The 18741-nt window shown below is 34.1% G+C and overlaps 2 protein-coding genes across 3 annotated transcripts; both read left to right on the forward strand.

Annotated features, from left to right (window-relative positions):
• Nucleotides 1–210: 210 nt before the first annotated feature.
• Nucleotides 211–6262, forward strand: LOC132059148 (uncharacterized). Its single transcript, XM_059451669.1, has 6 exons — nucleotides 211–414; nucleotides 1466–1957; nucleotides 2578–2666; nucleotides 3204–3303; nucleotides 4762–4989; nucleotides 5880–6262. Exons 1-6 carry the CDS (start codon nucleotides 274–276, stop codon nucleotides 5907–5909), a joined length of 1080 nt encoding a protein of 359 aa, XP_059307652.1. The 5' UTR covers nucleotides 211–273; the 3' UTR covers nucleotides 5910–6262.
• A 6792-nt stretch (nucleotides 6263–13054) lies between these two features.
• LOC132059149 (glucomannan 4-beta-mannosyltransferase 9-like) lies at nucleotides 13055–18667 on the forward strand. Of its 2 annotated transcripts, XM_059451670.1 has the most exons (9): nucleotides 13056–13886; nucleotides 14117–14215; nucleotides 14813–15065; nucleotides 16116–16226; nucleotides 16678–16814; nucleotides 17433–17546; nucleotides 17651–17850; nucleotides 17943–18137; nucleotides 18247–18667. In XM_059451670.1, exons 1-9 carry the CDS (start codon nucleotides 13566–13568, stop codon nucleotides 18407–18409), a joined length of 1593 nt encoding a protein of 530 aa, XP_059307653.1. In that variant the 5' UTR covers nucleotides 13056–13565; the 3' UTR covers nucleotides 18410–18667. The 2 variants fall into 2 exon arrangements, with proteins under 2 accessions (XP_059307654.1, XP_059307653.1); XM_059451671.1 differs by lacking the exon at nucleotides 16116–16226 and having other exon boundaries at nucleotides 13055–13886.
• Nucleotides 18668–18741: the final 74 nt, after the last annotated feature.

Here is an 18741-nt window from a genome sequence, read left to right on the forward strand (position 1 = left end):
CCTTGATGAACATACAAATGTAATTTTAAAAAAAAAAAAAAAAAAAAAAAAAAAAAAAAAACTCTCAAAAGGGCATGATATAAATTAAAGCATACACTCCTTCTTTCTTTTCTTTTTTAATCGACATAACTGTAGTACTAGCTCAAATTTACGGTTACACCCACGACATCGTCGAATAAATATCAAACCTACCCAACCAAGCGCCACTACTTGCAAACTGCAAAAACCGCCTCTTTCTTTCTTTCAGTGAAACAACAAGAAGCAGCAGTAGCGATGGGGAAAAGTGACGATTCAATTCAAAGAAGGAAGAATAAAAAGAGTAGAAAGAAACAAGATGATAAGCTCTCTAATCGTATTGCTGGCATTATTGCTGCCAAGAAACGTCGCCTTTCCGGTAAACGCCGTATGTGCGAGGTATAATGAACTAATTTTCCTTTTCGGAATGCTATATTGACAACTGGTTAATGGGTATGACTAAAAGATTCTGAAAGTAGTTTTTTTTAAGGAAATAGGTATTCTTTATTTTCGGTAACAGCCTCTCTGCGTACACTCTACCCTCCTCCCCAGACACCACTTTGTGGGATTACACTTGTTGTTGTATGCGAAAGTTGTTGTGTTGGTTGGTTAGGAACTGAGAAATGATTTAAATTTTAATTTACTTAGTCTGATTATGTTGATGATATATCTCATGGAAGTGCTGGTTGTTAATGAACACATTTTCTTTTTTGGGTTCTGGATTTGTTGATTTCTAATGCGATATTTCGTCGCATATCCGGGAATGTTATATTGACAACTGGATATGAATAAAGATTCTGAAACTAGCGTGTCTTTGAGTACTTTGAGGAAGATTTAGGCTTTGGTAAGGAACTGAGTATTCTTTATTTGTATGCAAAAGTAGTGTCTCGTGAGTAGCTGTTTTTGCGAAACTGTTAAGAGAGGACTTTGAGGAGGAAAGATTAGTGGAGTTTTAAGGAACTGAGTATTCTTTATTTGTATGCAAAAGTAGTGTCTCGTGAGTAGCTGTTTTTGCGAAACTGTTAAGAGAGGACTTTGAGGAGGAAAGACTAGTGGAGTTTTAAGGAACTGGGTATTCTTTATTTGTATGAAAAAGTTGTTTTGTTGGTTTGTTTAGGAACTGAGAAATGTTTTTGAGTTTAATTTACTTAGTTTGATTTTGTTGGCGATGTATCTTATGGAAGTGCATTTGTTTGATTATTGAACTAATCCAATTCTCTTTCCCACTGACTATTTGCTCATGTAAATTCATGTTCAGTTACCATCAAATTTTTGCCCTTGTTTTTAAATCATGTGATACCGCTCAAGGGGAAATGCTGGATTTAGATATGTAGAAGTATTTATATTTTTCCTGCCTGTGTATATTATATACATGGTAACAACTGGCCTAATGGTGTTAACTTATGTGGTGTTGACCTTGGTGTTTTTTTTCTTACCTATCCATTGACAGGGAATGTGCTTTAGCCTGCCTACACTTGAGGATCCGTTCAATGAGAGGCATGGAAAAGCTGATCTTTTGAAGAATAAGAAGAAGAAGATCAAGTCAAAAAAGGACAAGAACCCTGTTAAAAAGACTAGCGTCAGTTCGAAAATCCGAGCTACCGGTCGAGAAGAAGATCAAGTCGATAATCACATGGATGCTCCAACTAAGTTTTTAATTCTGTGCTTGAAAAACATTCAGGATGGCCTTCAGCAGGATGGAGCGTTCAATGATGGAGAGGACAAACCTTTCTTCGTCCATACATGGGGAATTGAATTCTGGAAAAATTTTACCTGTGGCAAAGATATAATTGGTACAAATCAAGCTCATGCTACAACTGAGCAAATTGCTTGGGTTGCAGCAATGGCTGCTGATGCGATCTCACGAAAGGAGAAAGAAGGCCTGTCAATTAACAATCCCTTCCTATTATTCCTTGTTCCTTCCCAAGAGAAAGCTACCAAGGTCTGGTACAATATTATCAAAAATTTCGTTGCTTCCATTTATGTTATATGCTTAACACAAATTGCTGAAATTAGAGCTGTATGGTAAAATTGATTTCTAATGGTTGCTAAGTAGATACTTCCTCTGGTGCAAAAAGAATGTCACTTCCTATATTAGTAACTCTTTACACTCAACATCCTACAGGGCATATTTAAGACCATAAGATTCAAAGGGAATTTTGGTACATAACACATTTTTAGTTTAAGACCACAATATTCAAAAGTCTTCTTTATTTTCTTAAACTCCGTGCCCAGTCAAACTAAGACAAATATATTGAAACGGAGGGAGTATTTTCTTAAGCTAGTTGGACTTTTGAGAGCAAGTATTTCAGCTGAAAGTCTTGATTATTGGATAAAGGTCTATAGAAAATCCTGTGTTGTACAGAATTTCTTTGTGCATCTCCTACTTTTTGTAAAATGATTAAGATTCATTATCTAGAGCAGTCTATCCTTCTCTATGTATGTAAATTTATGTAGATGTACATTGTGTTGTAAATTTACATATTCAAATCTTATATAGATATCTATATGTATCCTTCTGTGTCTTCTTGTATCTTAATAAGCATTTGAATTGTTCCTTAGGTGCGGAAAATATGCAAGCCTTTGAAAGCTCTTGGAATACATACAGTGAGTCTGCATCCTGGTGCTTCTATAGACCACCAGATTCAGGGGTATAATTTCCTTGTTGGTCTTCTCCCCCCCCCCCCCCCCCCCCTCCCCTCCTATCTCCCTCGTTTCTGTTATTTCTTTCGGTGAATATGTTGTAACTTCTCTATAGTTGAGGCTATATTAGCTTTTCAAGATGCAGATGATTTTTTTTCCAGAACCTTGAGTTATGCATTTGATTTGTCTAACTGCATTCATGTGCCATTAGCCCTCGTTGCAACTTCTGGTTGTGTGAATTTACATGTGGCTATGTGTTTCTACTTGCTTGAACTGGTCATGTATTTTATTGGTGTTTGCTTGACATGTGAAAGTAACCTCTCTTGGCTCCCAAGTTTCTTTTCCTTACTGAATTGGCTGTAGTTGCAATTAGTAACAGCGGCTTACTGCTTTGCTTCCATGCATCGCCTTTTATTCCCATTTGCTTTCACACATGCTGAATTTTGTACTTGTGTGCTTTCCAGCTTTCTATTTTTTTTTTTTTTTTGAAGTAAGAAGTTCAGAATCTTCCTTGTTTTTATTTGATTACACTTTATTATTGACAGCCTGAAGAACTGTGAGCCCGAGTTTCTTATATCCACTCCTGAAAGACTTCAAGAGCTCCTCTCATGTGGTGCCATTGAAACTTCTGATGTTTCTTTCCTGGTAATTTTGGCTATCTTGTATTTTACTTATTTATTGATTTTGTCTTGGATCTTTTGTCCTTCCTATCATTGTTTTCGGATGTAGGTAGTAGGAGTAGGAGTGAAACTAGATTACTGTGCTCTCTAGTTAACACAAAGTTTCTAATTTCAAACTTTTGTTTTGTCATTTTTGGCAAAAGTTAGTTAGACAGTGGGAAAATTGCTAGCCATTCTAACTAACTTTTGCCAACAACATACCCAAAGGAAATCTCACAAAGTGGGGTCTGGGGAGGTAAGGTCTGTGTACACTCTACCCTCCCCAGACCCCACTTTATGGGTTTTCACTGGGTATGTTGTTGTTGGCAAAAGTTAGTTAAGAGTGGCTAGCAATTTTCGCATTGTCTTACAGTTTCAAAGAAAAACAAAATTCCTTATTGTCTTCTCTGTAAGGGGAAGAAAGAGAAATATCTATTCTCACAACGGTAAGCTGAGAAAGCAAAAGGAATTGCAGTAACAAGTAAAAATAAGAAGAGCAGGTATCATTAGGTGGAATAATATGCTCCATGTTTACATTTTGTGCTGAAAACGTGGAAACATCTATCAGGTGGTTTCCAGTTTACTCAAATTACGAATTGCTTTGTGGAAAACATGTAAAGGAAACTAAAATATAAGTATACAATACATATTTTCCCTTTTTAATGCAACATATAAGATTTAAGGGCCTCTTTGATTTGGTATGTCTGCCACATTTTCAGTTAACCACATATTTTCTTTGGTGAAAGTAATTGATTTTAAATTAGTTATTCAACAATTACTTGTTTCAATAATCAGAATCGATTTTACATGCAAACCAAACATGCACTTCATTAGGGACTTAATCATGCAAACCAAACATGCACATCATTAGGAACTTAATCAAACGATGGGCGTAGGTTCGACTCCCACCATCCCCCTTCCCTTTCTTCTTTCCAGTCCCCAGGTCTCTCTCTCTTCTCTCATTTGGTTTTATTTCCAATTCTACGGTCGGAATTACTTTGTTTTCCCCCCTCCTTTTCCTCTTTCTTTGTAACTTGGACGTTTTCTGGCTATGATCCATTCAGTTGGGTTTTCAACATTTTCCCTTGTTTTTTTTTTTTCCTTTTCCAATTGTGGACAGAGCATTTGGGTCTTGCCTGTGTACTGATCTATAAAAAAGAATGAGTCTTCCCTTGTAATTTGAGATTGTTATTCATTACCTCTGGTAGAGAGATATAGGATTTTATAGGTCACTAGTACGTATTCTCTTATTTGATTATTGGTGCAGTCAGATGTCAGACTGTTTTTTGGAACTTATACCATGCAAGATATATATAACCATATATAAGAAATTAAGAGAATAACCATATATATATATATATATATATATATATATATGGCATTTACATCACTAGCATTACATGTTCCCATTTGGAGATTACTCACAGTAGTCTTTGTATTTCAGGTTATTGATGGACCTCTTACTGAAGCTGGTTATGTTGATGCGGTTGAATCCATTGCAAAATCTATTTCTGGAAAGCCACAAATACTGGCTTTCAGTGACTGCTCAAATTCTTCGTCCAATTTTCTTATAAAGAAGAGTTCTGGAGAATCAATCTGTAGAATACCGCTTGATGATCCAATAAATGGTCATAGCATGGCTTTAGATATTTGTGCTTCTAAGTTGTCAAAGGTATGTCTTTATCAGTGAAACGTAAACCTTGCACTTCACATTTTAGAGTGGTAGAGACTAGAGATATTAATATTTAGGTCCATCTCTCAGTTACGATGTGTGTTTTAGCTCAGCCTAATAATGGATCTTTTTACCTGGAACTCTTGAATAATTGTTGTCGGCTACAACTCTCATTTTGTCTGGCTCTATTTGTGTTTACCATGATCTTTTGTGCAACAGGTTCTCTACTTCTGATTTCTCACTTAATGAGATTGAATTTGGATTAACTTAATAGTCCTATATGCCCATCTAACTTCACAGAACTAGGAAAGATTGAGTTTGCTCTCTGTTGTTCCTAGAGCTGCCTAACTACCTAAGTTAGCTGTCTGAATAAATGACTTGTGATATCGGTTCAGTACGAGTTATATAGGAACTTTAACAGAGGATAGGCGGTGAGAAAAATGGAACAAAAGAAAGAAGGAAAGGGGAAAATGCCAAAAAAGGATATTTTTTTCAAGGAAAGGAGCAAGACTTGGAAAAAAATCATACCTATGAAAAAAAATTGTCAACTTGCTTCGTTTTTCTAGCTACCAGATAAGCAATGTTGATCTTTTGGCTTAAGAATACATTAGCTCCTGTTGCTCCAAAAGTAGTCTAGTTCAAGGTGGAAGTTAGCTTAAGAGACTAGTGTAATCTATTTTACTATCGTGTTTTGCAAGCAGAACAAAAATATGCTATTGGATCGACAAAATAGTAGTGTAGGTATTTACCAGTTATCTATTAGATCTTTCTTGTGGTTCAAAGCACCTTGAGCTAGAGCGAATTTTCCATACTTTGACGTATGCGTTCCTTTTTATGTTTTAACTTCTCGTTCATATAATCTGATATTTTGCTCCCACTTCATTCCACAGACAAATGGGGCCTGCTGTCCATGCAGTTGATTTGCCACAACTCCATCCTTCCTTGCCAAGGTTGAATTCTCCTGGCTGTAGTTCAAACTAATTACAATTTCAGATCCTCTGGCGTCATTCAGCCTAATAGAAGGTAGTTCTATAATTGTAAGCTTCCATATCACTGGTGCTGCTTCTTCACATTCGTCTGCATAATTCTTTGTTATAGATGTACTCAAGATATCTTTTGATTTAGATGGTAGGTTCTTTAAAAGAATGCTACTGTTTCAATTTTGTTATTGTTGTGTTAGCCAGTGATATGAGCAGAAGTCAATTGTAACAAGAGTGTGTTCTGGGATTGGCAAGAGCTACTTCACAAATTGAAATCTTTTACTAGTTTCTAATAGCGTCACTTTTTTCCTTTATTATTATTTGCCTGAGAGCTTGCTTATGAGGGAATGGAGGATATTTTTCACGGACACTGTTTTACTCTGGGAAATCATTTTCCGGTTTATCGTCTAGTGTTAGGTTGTAAAAAGAAATCTGTGGCATATGTTAATCCTACGAGGCGTAGTATTAGGTTAGTATGAGAATACTGTTTTGACGATCTCTCTCTCTCTCTCTCTCTCTCTCTCTCTCTCTCTCTCTCTCGGTGCATCTAGTGCCAACTATATACTTGTAGTATCTTTTTCAGTTATATTTGTAATGACTACTGCACACTGTAAATGGTAAAAGAATCGATCGAGCTGCCTACATAAAACTGAGGGGAAACGTTCTGTAATATATAATTTGGACATAACCCCAAACTTCAATGGATTAGAACCTAATTTTTTTATTTCTTGCATTTCCTCCTTAAAGATGCTAATTGATAGTTCACCAGAGATATATCCACAATCCAAAAGTCAAATTATTTTACAACTTACGTGCTACGAGGGCAAGATCGTTGATAAAAGCGTATTGTATAGTGTTGAGGCCTTCTAAATATGAGACGTGACTGGTTTTGATGATTGATAATACCTAGTGTGAGCAAGGTCCGAGACAACAAGTTCTGGTTCTGATTCCTCTGGAAGCCAGTTTTTATTATAAAGAATATATATTGAGCGAAAAAAAAAAGTCACCCCAACAAGCCAGCTTTTATGAGGGTGAAGTGCACATACAGTCGTTTTTAGACCTCTATTCAAAAAACAATCGAAGTTCATAGACGTTGGGGTCTGCCAAAACCTAACTTTCAAGGGGTCATTTGCACTTTTGACCTTGTTTTGTGCTGGTCTTTGATTTTTTTCCCCTCATAACAAACAATTTTCACCGGGCATAAGTTTACTTTTTTGTGTCATAATATCTCATATTTCATTCTTGAAGGACAAACCATGCAATTTCTTCACTTTCAAGGCTTTGGTATGCCCCTATTTCATTCTTGAAGATTTGAATTTTTGCTTCTTAAACTTCAGATTTTCGGGGTATGAAGTTAAGACTCTGACAAAGCCAATTTTAGACCCGAAGATCTAAAGAGCAAGCAGCAAGAGCAAGAGTTCTGATATGAAGTTTGGCTAACTTTTAAATACATTTTGAAAATTGATTATATTTTGAATAGAGGTGCGAAGCGCGTACGTAGTGTCATGTCTACCTGTAAGATATGATAGATATTAATTTCTGTTAGAAGTGGCAGGTCATTTATTAGTAATCCATCTAGTTCTTTCAAGTTAATACAGATTAAGTCACGTCTGTTAACTTGAGCTAACTGGTCGAAACTGAGATGACACATCAAACTATTAGGCTAAAACATGCAAAAGAGTGTAACCCGATTAGTTAATATGCAGTCCAAATTCAAATGTAAAAAATCAGATTGGAGATGGAATAATGTGTGTAAATTTAGAAGAATTTAAGCTAATAATAATTTAATAAAACAGCTTTCACCATTTTTTCCAAAAGAAAAAGTAGAAAACGAGAATTTGTGTCATTTTGGATGGATTGGTTATGACCTGTTATTTGGGGGCGAAGCGCTCAAATATTCGATTAGTCTGAAGTTAGGCTTTGTCAGATTAACTTTAGACATCGTATATATATCCGAAGTTCAACCATTTCTGCCTAAAGTTCAAACAGTTTTGTCTGACTTCAGCCATTTCTACATGAACTTCAGATATTTTTGCCTGGAGTTCAACCTTTTTTTTTTTTTTTTTTTTTAATTTATTTACAGAACTTCATGCATAAATGCCTAAACTTTAAACATTTCTTTTGTCCTGTGACATTTTTACATTGTTTGTCTTGTTTTGATCCAAACAAACTTCGGACGACTCATGATCCACATATTAATTCTAACATTTGACGTCCATTTCCACATGTGATTCGCGTCATAATTAGTTTCTTAATGCTAGGCAAATAATGTATTTTCCATTCCATTCCGTAACGAAACTTGATGTAACAACACAGAAAATAAAAGTTGCAAAAACGAATTGCTAAAGGTACCACCTTTTTGATAAGTAAAACTATTTTGAGTATTGACTATAAAAAAAAAGTTTGGTGCAATGAATCTCGTGACAATATGTGCATAAATATGTGTCACTATTTGTGGCATGAAACACTCCAAAGCGCATCCAAAAATATTACTCCCACGTTAATATTTTACTGAACATGAAATTTTAATTTTTTTTTTTTAATTTGCAACTTACAACTAGTTTTAGATATTTATGTGGTGATAAATTATTCTATTACAGCTAAAAATTAATATTGTTTTTTAGAATATATACTAGAAATGTAATATTTTTTAAGTACATACTACTGGTTACATGTCTGGAAGATATTCTCAAGATTTTGGAGCTTGTCATTTAAATTCTTTACGTTTTGTACAGTGTTTTTCACATTTTTCGCGTTATTTTTAGGTAATAGGAGTACTATCATATTTTAGTATCTCTGACGAACTTTTCAGCTAAAATACTTGTACAAATGACGATTAGTGGGTAGTAAATTGGAAAAAAATTTATTCTTGGGCTAGACGACGAGAGTCATAATTGTCATTTCTCATCATCAACTATTTAGAGTTTTCCCTCATAGTTTTTAATGAGGTTGTTTTTCTATTAAATTGGTTAGACCTTTATATATATATATATATATATATATATATATATATATATATATATATATATATATATATATATATATATATATATATATATATATATATATATATATTACTATTAGTATTTTCTTTGTTTTCATTATAATTTTGTTAGATATTTCTAGTTTTAAAGTTTTTACAAGAGGGAGATCTCGTGACCATTGTTTAGCAAGAATCTCGTGAAAGAAAATATCAAACGAAATAAAAAGACCAAGACTTTTACTTTTACATACCTTTGAAGTGTTAATGGTTATCTGCAGAGACAAGAAATCTAAAATGTATGTAATAAATTAACAATCAGAGAGTGTAGCACCACCATAGAATGTGGTGCGACGGATGAGCTGCTCTTCCCTTAATCAGAGGTCTCAGATTCGAGCCTTTGGTATGAAATAATCTTTGGTAGAGAGCGCTTCCCCCGAATCGGCCTACGTGGCGCTAATTCGGATATAATCATGTTTTTAATGAGGATACCGAACACCAAATGGAAAACCAAAAAGAAAAAATAACAATAACATCAAGTAAAAAAACACAAAAGCTAAAAAAAACATAGATTCACCATAGGATTTTCACTTGTGTTACGTGCAAATGTGTTCAGTTCCTTCAATAGCGAATCCAGACTTTTTAAGGCTGTAAATCTACTTTAAATCTAAAGTTACTATTAATCACAGAAGGGTGAGTATTTTTGTATGTACTATGTATTATTAAGTTCAAGGTTCCATCAATCAGTGAGAATTTTATAGTTGACATATGCTCCCTCCGTTTTCATATCATTGTCATATATACTAAAAATAGTTGTTCAATTTCCAAATACTTGTTATTTTAAAAAATTAATTGGAAGAATTCTTAATTTGGCAAGAACAAGCTAAGTTCTTTCTTTGACCTACTCACAAGCTTATTCTAACTTGTCTAGAAGTCGGAATTGGTATTTGAATACTTTTTTGTATTAATGATCATACAAAGTATCGATGATTCATTCTTAGAATTTCTAGGATTTTCTAAATGATGTAGAAGAGATTAAAAAAAATTAACTATCTTGAAATGCTGATTCTAATAGTAATAAGAGATAATAAAAAAAAGTGATCTAATCCAACCAATCTTGCTTGTACAATAAAGAAGGCCATTGATTTATATTTCTCCAACGAATCATACTGTTCAAAGGTATGCATTCGTGAGCCTATGCTAAACTTTGTCTTTTGAAGCATCAGTTGTTGTAGTTTTGACCACTTCAACCCTTTCGTTGTTATGCTCCGGATTCGGATCTATATTGACCTCCGTGCAGTGCAAAGTAAACCTCTTCCGTAGAAGCTTGTAACCATTTTAAACTTTATCATTTAATACTAATTGTTCTAGATTTAAGAGGCACGTAAATAGACAAAAATTAAAGAATATATAAGGGGTAGATTGATCAAATTACTTTATTTATTTCTACTAATTTTTTAGTAGATGTGTAACACTAGAACCTTATCGTGACAACTCCATGGGACATAGGGGAGTATGTATTAATCAGTGCGTTTTTTTTCCCACCCCAGTCCCCACCTTATCAGGAGGATCAATAGTGTTCCTCTTATCCTCCCATGTGACTCGTACACTCAACCAACTGATTGTTGGTGGAGGTGCTCAACCACTTGAGCAAACCTTTAGTTCAAAGTTACAATTTTTATTTGGATGACAAGGGAACGACCGCTACCCTTTAGGTACTCACTGGGTAAATCTTGCTTTAGTGTAATACCGCAAATCGCACAGAGAGGTAAATCGCACTAGGTAGATCCGTGCGATGAGTACGATCGAGAAAGCATGCAGGAAATTTCGAACATGAGACTCCCAATTTGAGAGATTCCCTACTCAATCAATTTGGCAACCCCTGCAGATCAATAGTTGATATATATGTATTAATCAATGTATATTTTCAATTCGTCACATTCCTTTAGGAAAAAGGTCTGAACCAACATAGAATAGAAATTAATGATGCACGTAATATCTCATTTTCGATGATAAACTATTAATATATAGACAAAAATTAGCAAGTGGGTGCATTATTATTTCCATTGTTCTTAATTTTTATTTGGGCTTACTATCCCAACTAAGCTGTATTTTATAACCTCTTGTTTTTGAAGACGGTACAATACTTTTGATTAAGTTATTAATAATACTCTTTTGATTTAAAGATTGATACAAAATTCAACTCTTCAAAACTATACTTTAAGCTAAACAAGGTGATTTTTCTCAAGTTTTTGACTTGCTTTTTCCTTTGTTCATACAAAAAGTTATTCACAAGATAACTCTATGACCAATCTTGACGGCTTAAGTACTTAAGATTTTGACGAGTTGAACCTCATTAATAAACAACCAATTGAAAAATGATAAAATTTCTCAATTTTATTCTGTGTCAAAAATTACTAGCTACGTATGTATTAGTTTGATACTTTGATGTACTTTCACACTTCATGCTAATTGGCCATGAATTAGTTATAATCTTTATTTAATTTTCTAATTTCTTTTCTTCAATATTGAGTTTAGCCAGTTTATCCCAGTAGCCTTTTCTGTACTCAAATTAAATTGTTTATGTTTTCTCTTTTGTCTCATTATTTATCTCGTATTATTTTGCTTTATAATTTTTATGTTTGTCTTTAATCAAGTGTACTTCCTGTTAGAACAAGTTAAAATCAGAATTAACCCATCTGATTCCCAGTTATTTAAATTAAGTTCAGAAAAGTACACAAGACTTTTGAAATAAATCATAAATAGTAGAAACTATAAAAATAGTACATCTAAATGTGAATTCTTGCTAATTTTCCTTATATTTGTGAGCAGTTTTGTTTGTTTAAGTTTTGCCAAAATTTAACACTTTTAGTCTCTGTCAAATATTTACCGAATTTTGTTTGTTAGATTTAACAGAAACAGTGAAAAAATAAGTTTCTTTTTTTTTCTTTTTTTCTTTCAATGTTTCCATTTCAAAAACTATTTGGAAAGCAAAATCTCGTATCATGTTCTCTTATCAGAAATTATGTATCATATTTTTAGTTAACTGGAAAATGGAGGAGTCTTAGCCTCAATTTGCATAATTTAGCCCGAAAATATCAATTTGTGCTAAACAAAAAGAAAGTTTTCCAAAATGATAGTTGGATTAAAATAATTAATTTAAATTAAACGTTTAAAAGGAAAAAGAGAACGTTTAATAGACACCTTCAATAGGGGAAAAAACGTTTTATGTATCAGCCTTCTTGCGCTTTAATTAAGCCATTCTTTTTTGTCACTTCATTAACGTATTAACCCAATCATCAATAAGTTCGTAAGAAAAAGAATTGATTTTGTCGAGGAAACTTATAAAATAAGTTTTGGCTCACAGCCATAATAATTACAAACAAACAAAAAAAAATTGGCACATTAAAAATTCCACTGGAATATGACTGTAGATGCTAGTTTTGAGCTCTCCAGTTTGTTCTTTGGCTATTCCTATACGTAACTGAATTTACCTTCTTTTGCACTGAGAATGCACATAATTTTTACTCCATTATAAGGTTATGTTGACTTACAAGGACAAAAACTGTCCTAATCTAGTAACCTAAAAAATGCAGTAAATAATACAAATACTATTAAATTCTGATAGTATAAATTTTGTGTGGGCACTATTTGCTTAGTAGTCCGTTTTTTAAAAAAAAAAAAAAATCTTTTATATTTGAAAACAATTTAAGTTTAAACTTTTCATATTACCTATATTGATCGATAGTCTTTTATACAAGGTTGGAGGTAGGGGACTGACTGACTCCATTTGTTGGGAAATTACACTATACATACAAGATTAAAATTATTTTTATGTGTATATATTACATGTATAATCATTTTGGCTTCTTCCTGTGTTTACTTTTTTAATGTTTTGAATAGTCTTAGTGAAAATCCTGACCCTGTACTTTGTATCCACAAAAATCTCATGCCATGTTTAAAATTATAAATTTTAAAAGTATTTTAAAACTTCGTATCCAATCAATCTACACCACGTATATCGAAATGGAGGGACTAATAAAGAATTTCCCCTTTTTTTTTTTTGCTTATACAATACATGAGGCTTTGAGTCTTTATCCATCAAATTTAAAGAAGAGAGAAAGTTCCTAGCTTTAACAAAACCAATTAGAAGCATACTTGTATATATATTGTTTTAGTTTGGTTGAATGATCATTATAATTCTGCATGTGGGGTTAGTTCTTTCTGAAAGCCTTCATCCAAAGTAAAAAACAGAGATACTAATTTCAAGCTCTTGTTAATTTCTTTCTTCTTAGTCAACTTTTGCTTGGCATAGAAGCAAAAATCAAAGGCTTCTTCCCACTCAAACCTAAAGCACGAATTGCATATTTCATTGGTGTTCTTTCATTAAAGCAAACATTTTATATTCTTACACAAATTAAATTCACTCTCACTCATTTATAGCACCTTCTCCTGGTTCTTAATCTTTGCCGCCTCCGCTGAAAAGCTAGAATTAGCTCAAGTGAAGGTGCACTCAACTAAAAGATCATAAGTTTCATTCTCGACGTTGTTAACTCTTTTATTACCTCTTGCACGACGACAATTCATTTTGGTTCTGTCGACAAATCGTCTTCCTTATGGACGTGGTTTTCTCTTCCTCCCAGGCTTTGTTGAATGCTCATAGTGGCATTACTAGCCATGTTGGGTTCATTTGGCAGCAAACTAGAGCTGCTTTGGTTGTGCCATTGTTAAGAATAGTGTTGTTTGTTTGCTTGGCCTTATCATTTATGTTATTTGTGGAGAGGCTTTACATGGGGATTGCCATAGCTTTTATAAAGTTGTTTAGGAGAAAACCAGAGAAAAATTACAAATGGGAGCCAATGAAGAGTGATTTGGAGCTGGGAAATTCTTCCTATCCTGTGGTCTTAGTGCAAATACCAATGTACAATGAAAAAGAGGTGCTCATTTTATAAGCATATTTTTTAGCTGCACTTTTAGTATATGGCTGGTATTAAAGGGATCTTTACAAAATAGCAGGCCGGATAAAAATACGGTTATACACAAATTATACATCCGTAGAGACTATTTTTAGTGTAAGTGGTTGGATGGGCGGGTATTTAGGTTAATTGCTCTATATTTTAAAATTGCTGAAATCTTATGTGTTCTTTGATGAATTGTTACTCTGCAGGTGTACCAATTGTCCATTGAAGCTGCCTGTAACCTTTCATGGCCAGCAGATAGAATCTTTATCCAAGTCCTTGATGATTCTACTGACCCTGCAATTAAGGTCCAATATTACCTTCTAAATCTACCAACAAAATAAATGTGACTGTCATCATTTCTACTAGTTAAAATTGGAACTTGTACAAGTGGAAAGTCCACAAAATTGTACTAGTAATTACCAAAATTAGCACAGCCTATTACTAGAAAAAGAAGTACTAAACAATGATCTTCTTCTTAATGAAATTACTGGAATGGAAATTTTATGTAACAAATAAAAACAAGATTTTAACTGTTATATACCGACAAAAAAGGCTTTTAAAAAAGGCTCCAGCCTCGGTGCATGAAAGTATCCCTTTTAGTGTGCATGTAGGGTCCAGAAAGGTTGACTGCACCCCAAAGGATATTATGTAAAGTGATTCCTTAAGAAATCGTTATACCGGGCGTCATCATCTATAGTTTACATGAAGACAATTTTACCATTGCCTCCAGGCTTCCATTTTAGTTTCTATATACTGACAGTACCTGACCATAATTACTGAGATTGGAAACACAGAAAATAAAGCACCTAACCTGCTATAACAAGTTAAAACACACTATCAGCGTCGATATTTTTACACTGTATCCTAATTTAATTGTTGAACTTACTGTGATAAAACAACAGGCTTTGGTGCAGCAAGAGTGCAGGAGATGGGCAAGCAAAGGAGTTAACATAAAGTATGAGATAAGAGGCAACAGGAAAGGGTACAAAGCTGGAGCTCTGAGAGAAGGAATGAAGCACAGTTATGTGAAGCTGTGTGAATATGTGGCCATCTTTGATGCTGATTTTCAACCTGAGCCCGATTTCTTGGATCGCGCCATCCCTTTTCTTGTACACAACAAAGAAATCGCACTCGTTCAAGCTCGTTGGGAATTTGGTAAATATCTCTAATTTCCTTTTCTTTATGAGAACGCGAAACAAATAAAAGCAAGAGTGAAGGAGCCAGTGGTGGAGACAGAGATTTCATTAAGAGGATTCAACTTTTTAAAAAATAGACTATATCACGCTTGTGTTTCAAGTCAAGGAGATTCAACCCTTATATTTATCATGCACTTTAGTACTATTTAATTTGACTTGTAATATACATGTATAATAAGTAATTTTTTTTAGCAGCAAGAGTGGGTATCAAATGAAGCCCCTTATGTGAAGCTTCAATATGTGGCCATCTTTGATGCGCCAGCCGATTTCTTGGAGCCTTGGTGCAAACAAAGAAATCGAAGGTAATCGCCTTTTCTTTATGTGTGATCAAGAAATCACAGGTTCAAGCTATAGAAATATCCTCCACTTTAACTATTTATTTTGACTTATAATATTATGGTTACGTACAAATGCATAAACCCAATATGGTCTATTGTACAACCCTTCTCGACCTCGAGCTTAGTCGGAGGCCGTAAAACTTAGTGCACCAAGCTCAGGAGGTAAATTAATTATACTAATCAAATAGGATAACTATCTTTTATGGGTGTATATATATAAATTGTTCAGCCCTTTTGACATGAGAAATGTGTCTGGTGTACCCGCGAAGGCGTTCAAAAATTGCTGTAAGTCATTTGTCCAATTCAAATGTGGCATCTTGGCTTTTTTGAATTTCCATTTTAGAATGCGTGACCTTGATAATTTGTGAAATAGAGAAAAAATAACTGGTTAGTTGCACATAATTAGCTTGGGGGAAATTCAAGACTTGGATGGTCCTTAAAGATTGACATTAGTCAAATTCATCTTTATTACTAAGTTTGACGTTAGTCAAATTCATCTTTAGTAATCATAGACCAAATCAAACTTTCCAGCCATGCCCATATGAAATAACCTACTCAATAACACTTTGGTTTTTCTCTCACAGAAATTTATCAGTTAAAGCTCAGTAAAATTTCATGTAAAAATTGTTAAACAAGAGCTTCTTTCCATAAAAATAATGCTCGTTTTGCAGTGAACGCTGAAGAGTGCTTGTTGACAAAAATGCAAGAAATGTCATTTGGTTATCATTTCACAGTGGAGCAAGAAGTTGGATCTGCAGCCCATACATTTTTTGGCTTCAATGGTAGGGCTATCCACACCCAAAAATACTGGTTTTGTAAAAGAAATCAGCCAAGATATTATTATTATTATTATTATTGATGTTGTTGTTGTCACCGTTGTCACAAGTAGATTATTCCGAGCATAACAATTACAATTAGATACAAATAGCTTAACATTGAGGAATCAACCACTGATAATTGCGTCAGGATAGACTACCTACATCACACCGCCCTGGGATACGACCCTTCCCTGAATGCTGCGTGAACGTGGGATGCTTTGTACATCTGCCTGTCCTTTTACTTCCAATTCTAATGCAATATGAAGTTGCCACATAATAGAGAAATAAATATACGTACAGTTATTAGTATATGTTCAAGGAGACACCAAATGTTAGCACTTCGGTTATGCTACTTTGCAAAGTCTCATTTGCTTGAGAATTTGTTAATAGAAAATGGATAATTTGAATGTTGCAGGCACTGCTGGTGTTTGGAGAATGTCAGCTCTTAATGAGGCAGGAGGATGGAAAGACAGAACAACTGTGGAAGACATGGATCTAGCAGTCCGAGCTGGTCTCAATGGCTGGAAGTTTGTTTATGTTGGGGACGTTAAGGTACAATCACACATATCTGCTAAAAGGATTTAACTTAAAATACACAAACAACGTACATAATTTTTTGTACTATCAATATATTTCAAGGAATAATTACCTTTTTGGATCGCTCAAAAGAATAATAGTCATCAAATGTATAGGTTTTGTATATTAAATACAAATATGCATACCATATACATATATGTAATATACATATAATATACACAGTCAGTGTATATGTTTTGTATATTTTGGCAAACGCCTGTAATTAATTTCGATCAACAGGCCAAAAATGGAAAAAGCCCATATAATCTGTTGTAAAAAGTGACAGTATTAGGTAAACAAAAGATTGGATTTTAAAATTGAAATTGAAGGATAGACGGTAAAGGGTCAAGGGATGTTCTTTTTATCTCATCGATATGAAGAATATCTCAAGATAGTGGAAGTGAAATGATGGTTCTACATCCAACATTGTTGTTACCTATGATGCTCAAACTCTACAAAAATGTCAGATACATGCGTGTCGGATCCTCAAAAAGTAGTGTATTCAGATCGGACACAAGCGCGGCAACATTTTTGGAGAATCCAACTAGCAACATGGGTTAGAATTAAAAATTTCTTCTTCTTTTACCCTGTTAGGTGAAAAGTGAATTGCCAAGCACCTTCAAGGCCTATCGCAATCAGCAACACAGATGGTCTTGTGGACCTGCTAATCTTTTCAGAAAAATGGCAATGGAAATTGCAACTAACATGGTATACTTCAAACAATCCCTTCTTGTTCGAGATTCACTTAACATGACAATGGAAAACTTCTAACAACTAAAAGATGGTTATAATTTGGTTTTTGATCATTGCAGAAAGTTTCTGTATGGAAGAAATTTTATCTGATTTACAGCTTCTTCTTTGTCCGAAAGATCATTGCACACGCCGTGACATTCATCTTGTATTGTGTTGTTATACCTGCCACTGTTTTCTTTCCTGAAGTTCAAGTGCCTAGATGGGGAACTATATATGTTCCATCAGCTATTACTATTCTCAATATACTTGGCTCTGCAAGGTAGAGTAAAAAAGAAAACTTTTATCTTGTATCGGCATGTATTTAGTTCATTCTTTGTTTCTTTCTTATTTATGTGTATTGAGTTTATTCAGATCAATGCAATTGGTGGTTTATTGGATCCTATTTGAGAATGTAATGTCCCTCCATCGGACGAAAGCAACGTTCATTGGCCTGTTTGAGTCAGGAAGAGCCAATGAATGGATTGTGACAGAGAAACTCGGAGATGCTCTTAAGACCAAAAAAGGCTCAAAAGCACCCAAGAAAATTCGTTTTCGAGTTGGAGAAAGGTACAACTTCTCCAAAATCTTTAAGTGAAAAAAAAAGAGAGAGAGGAAATAGAGGTTTTGGAATTGAACTGTTGGTAGAACTAACTTACTATATTGTTTAACATGGCAGGGTACATGTTCTTGAGCTTTGCGTCGGGTTGTACCTACTGTTTTGTGGGTGGTACGACTTTTCTTTTGGGAAGACTAGGTTCCATGTATACCTCTTCCTCCAAGCTATTGCTTTTTTCGTCATTGGTTTTGGCTATGTTGGTGTGTTTGTTCCCAATTCTTAATTCGAATTGGGGACTTCTTTTTTGGTGCAAACTTGGATTGAAGTTAGGAGTATTACTTTGTAAAATTATGAATATTAGCTTGAAATTCTTTTATACCAATGTGTAAAAGCAGCTAAGTGCATGCTTCATTTGTATTTTTCTTTTTCGTTCTTTATGTGTATTAGTCGATGAGTAAGTCATAAGAATTGTGAAGTGCCAAAAGGATTGGTTGTTTTTTTATACAAAAGATATATGGTAAGCATTTTAGTTCCTTCTGTACTATGCTGTAGACTCATCAAATTTTCTTGCTAATGTACATATTAAACTCTAAACAGGAGAATTCCAATAAGTGA

The sequence above is a fragment of the Lycium ferocissimum genome, chromosome 6 (genome assembly GCF_029784015.1).
Source record: "Lycium ferocissimum isolate CSIRO_LF1 chromosome 6, AGI_CSIRO_Lferr_CH_V1, whole genome shotgun sequence".
In the NCBI taxonomy this organism is placed as follows: Eukaryota; Viridiplantae; Streptophyta; class Magnoliopsida; order Solanales; family Solanaceae; genus Lycium; species Lycium ferocissimum.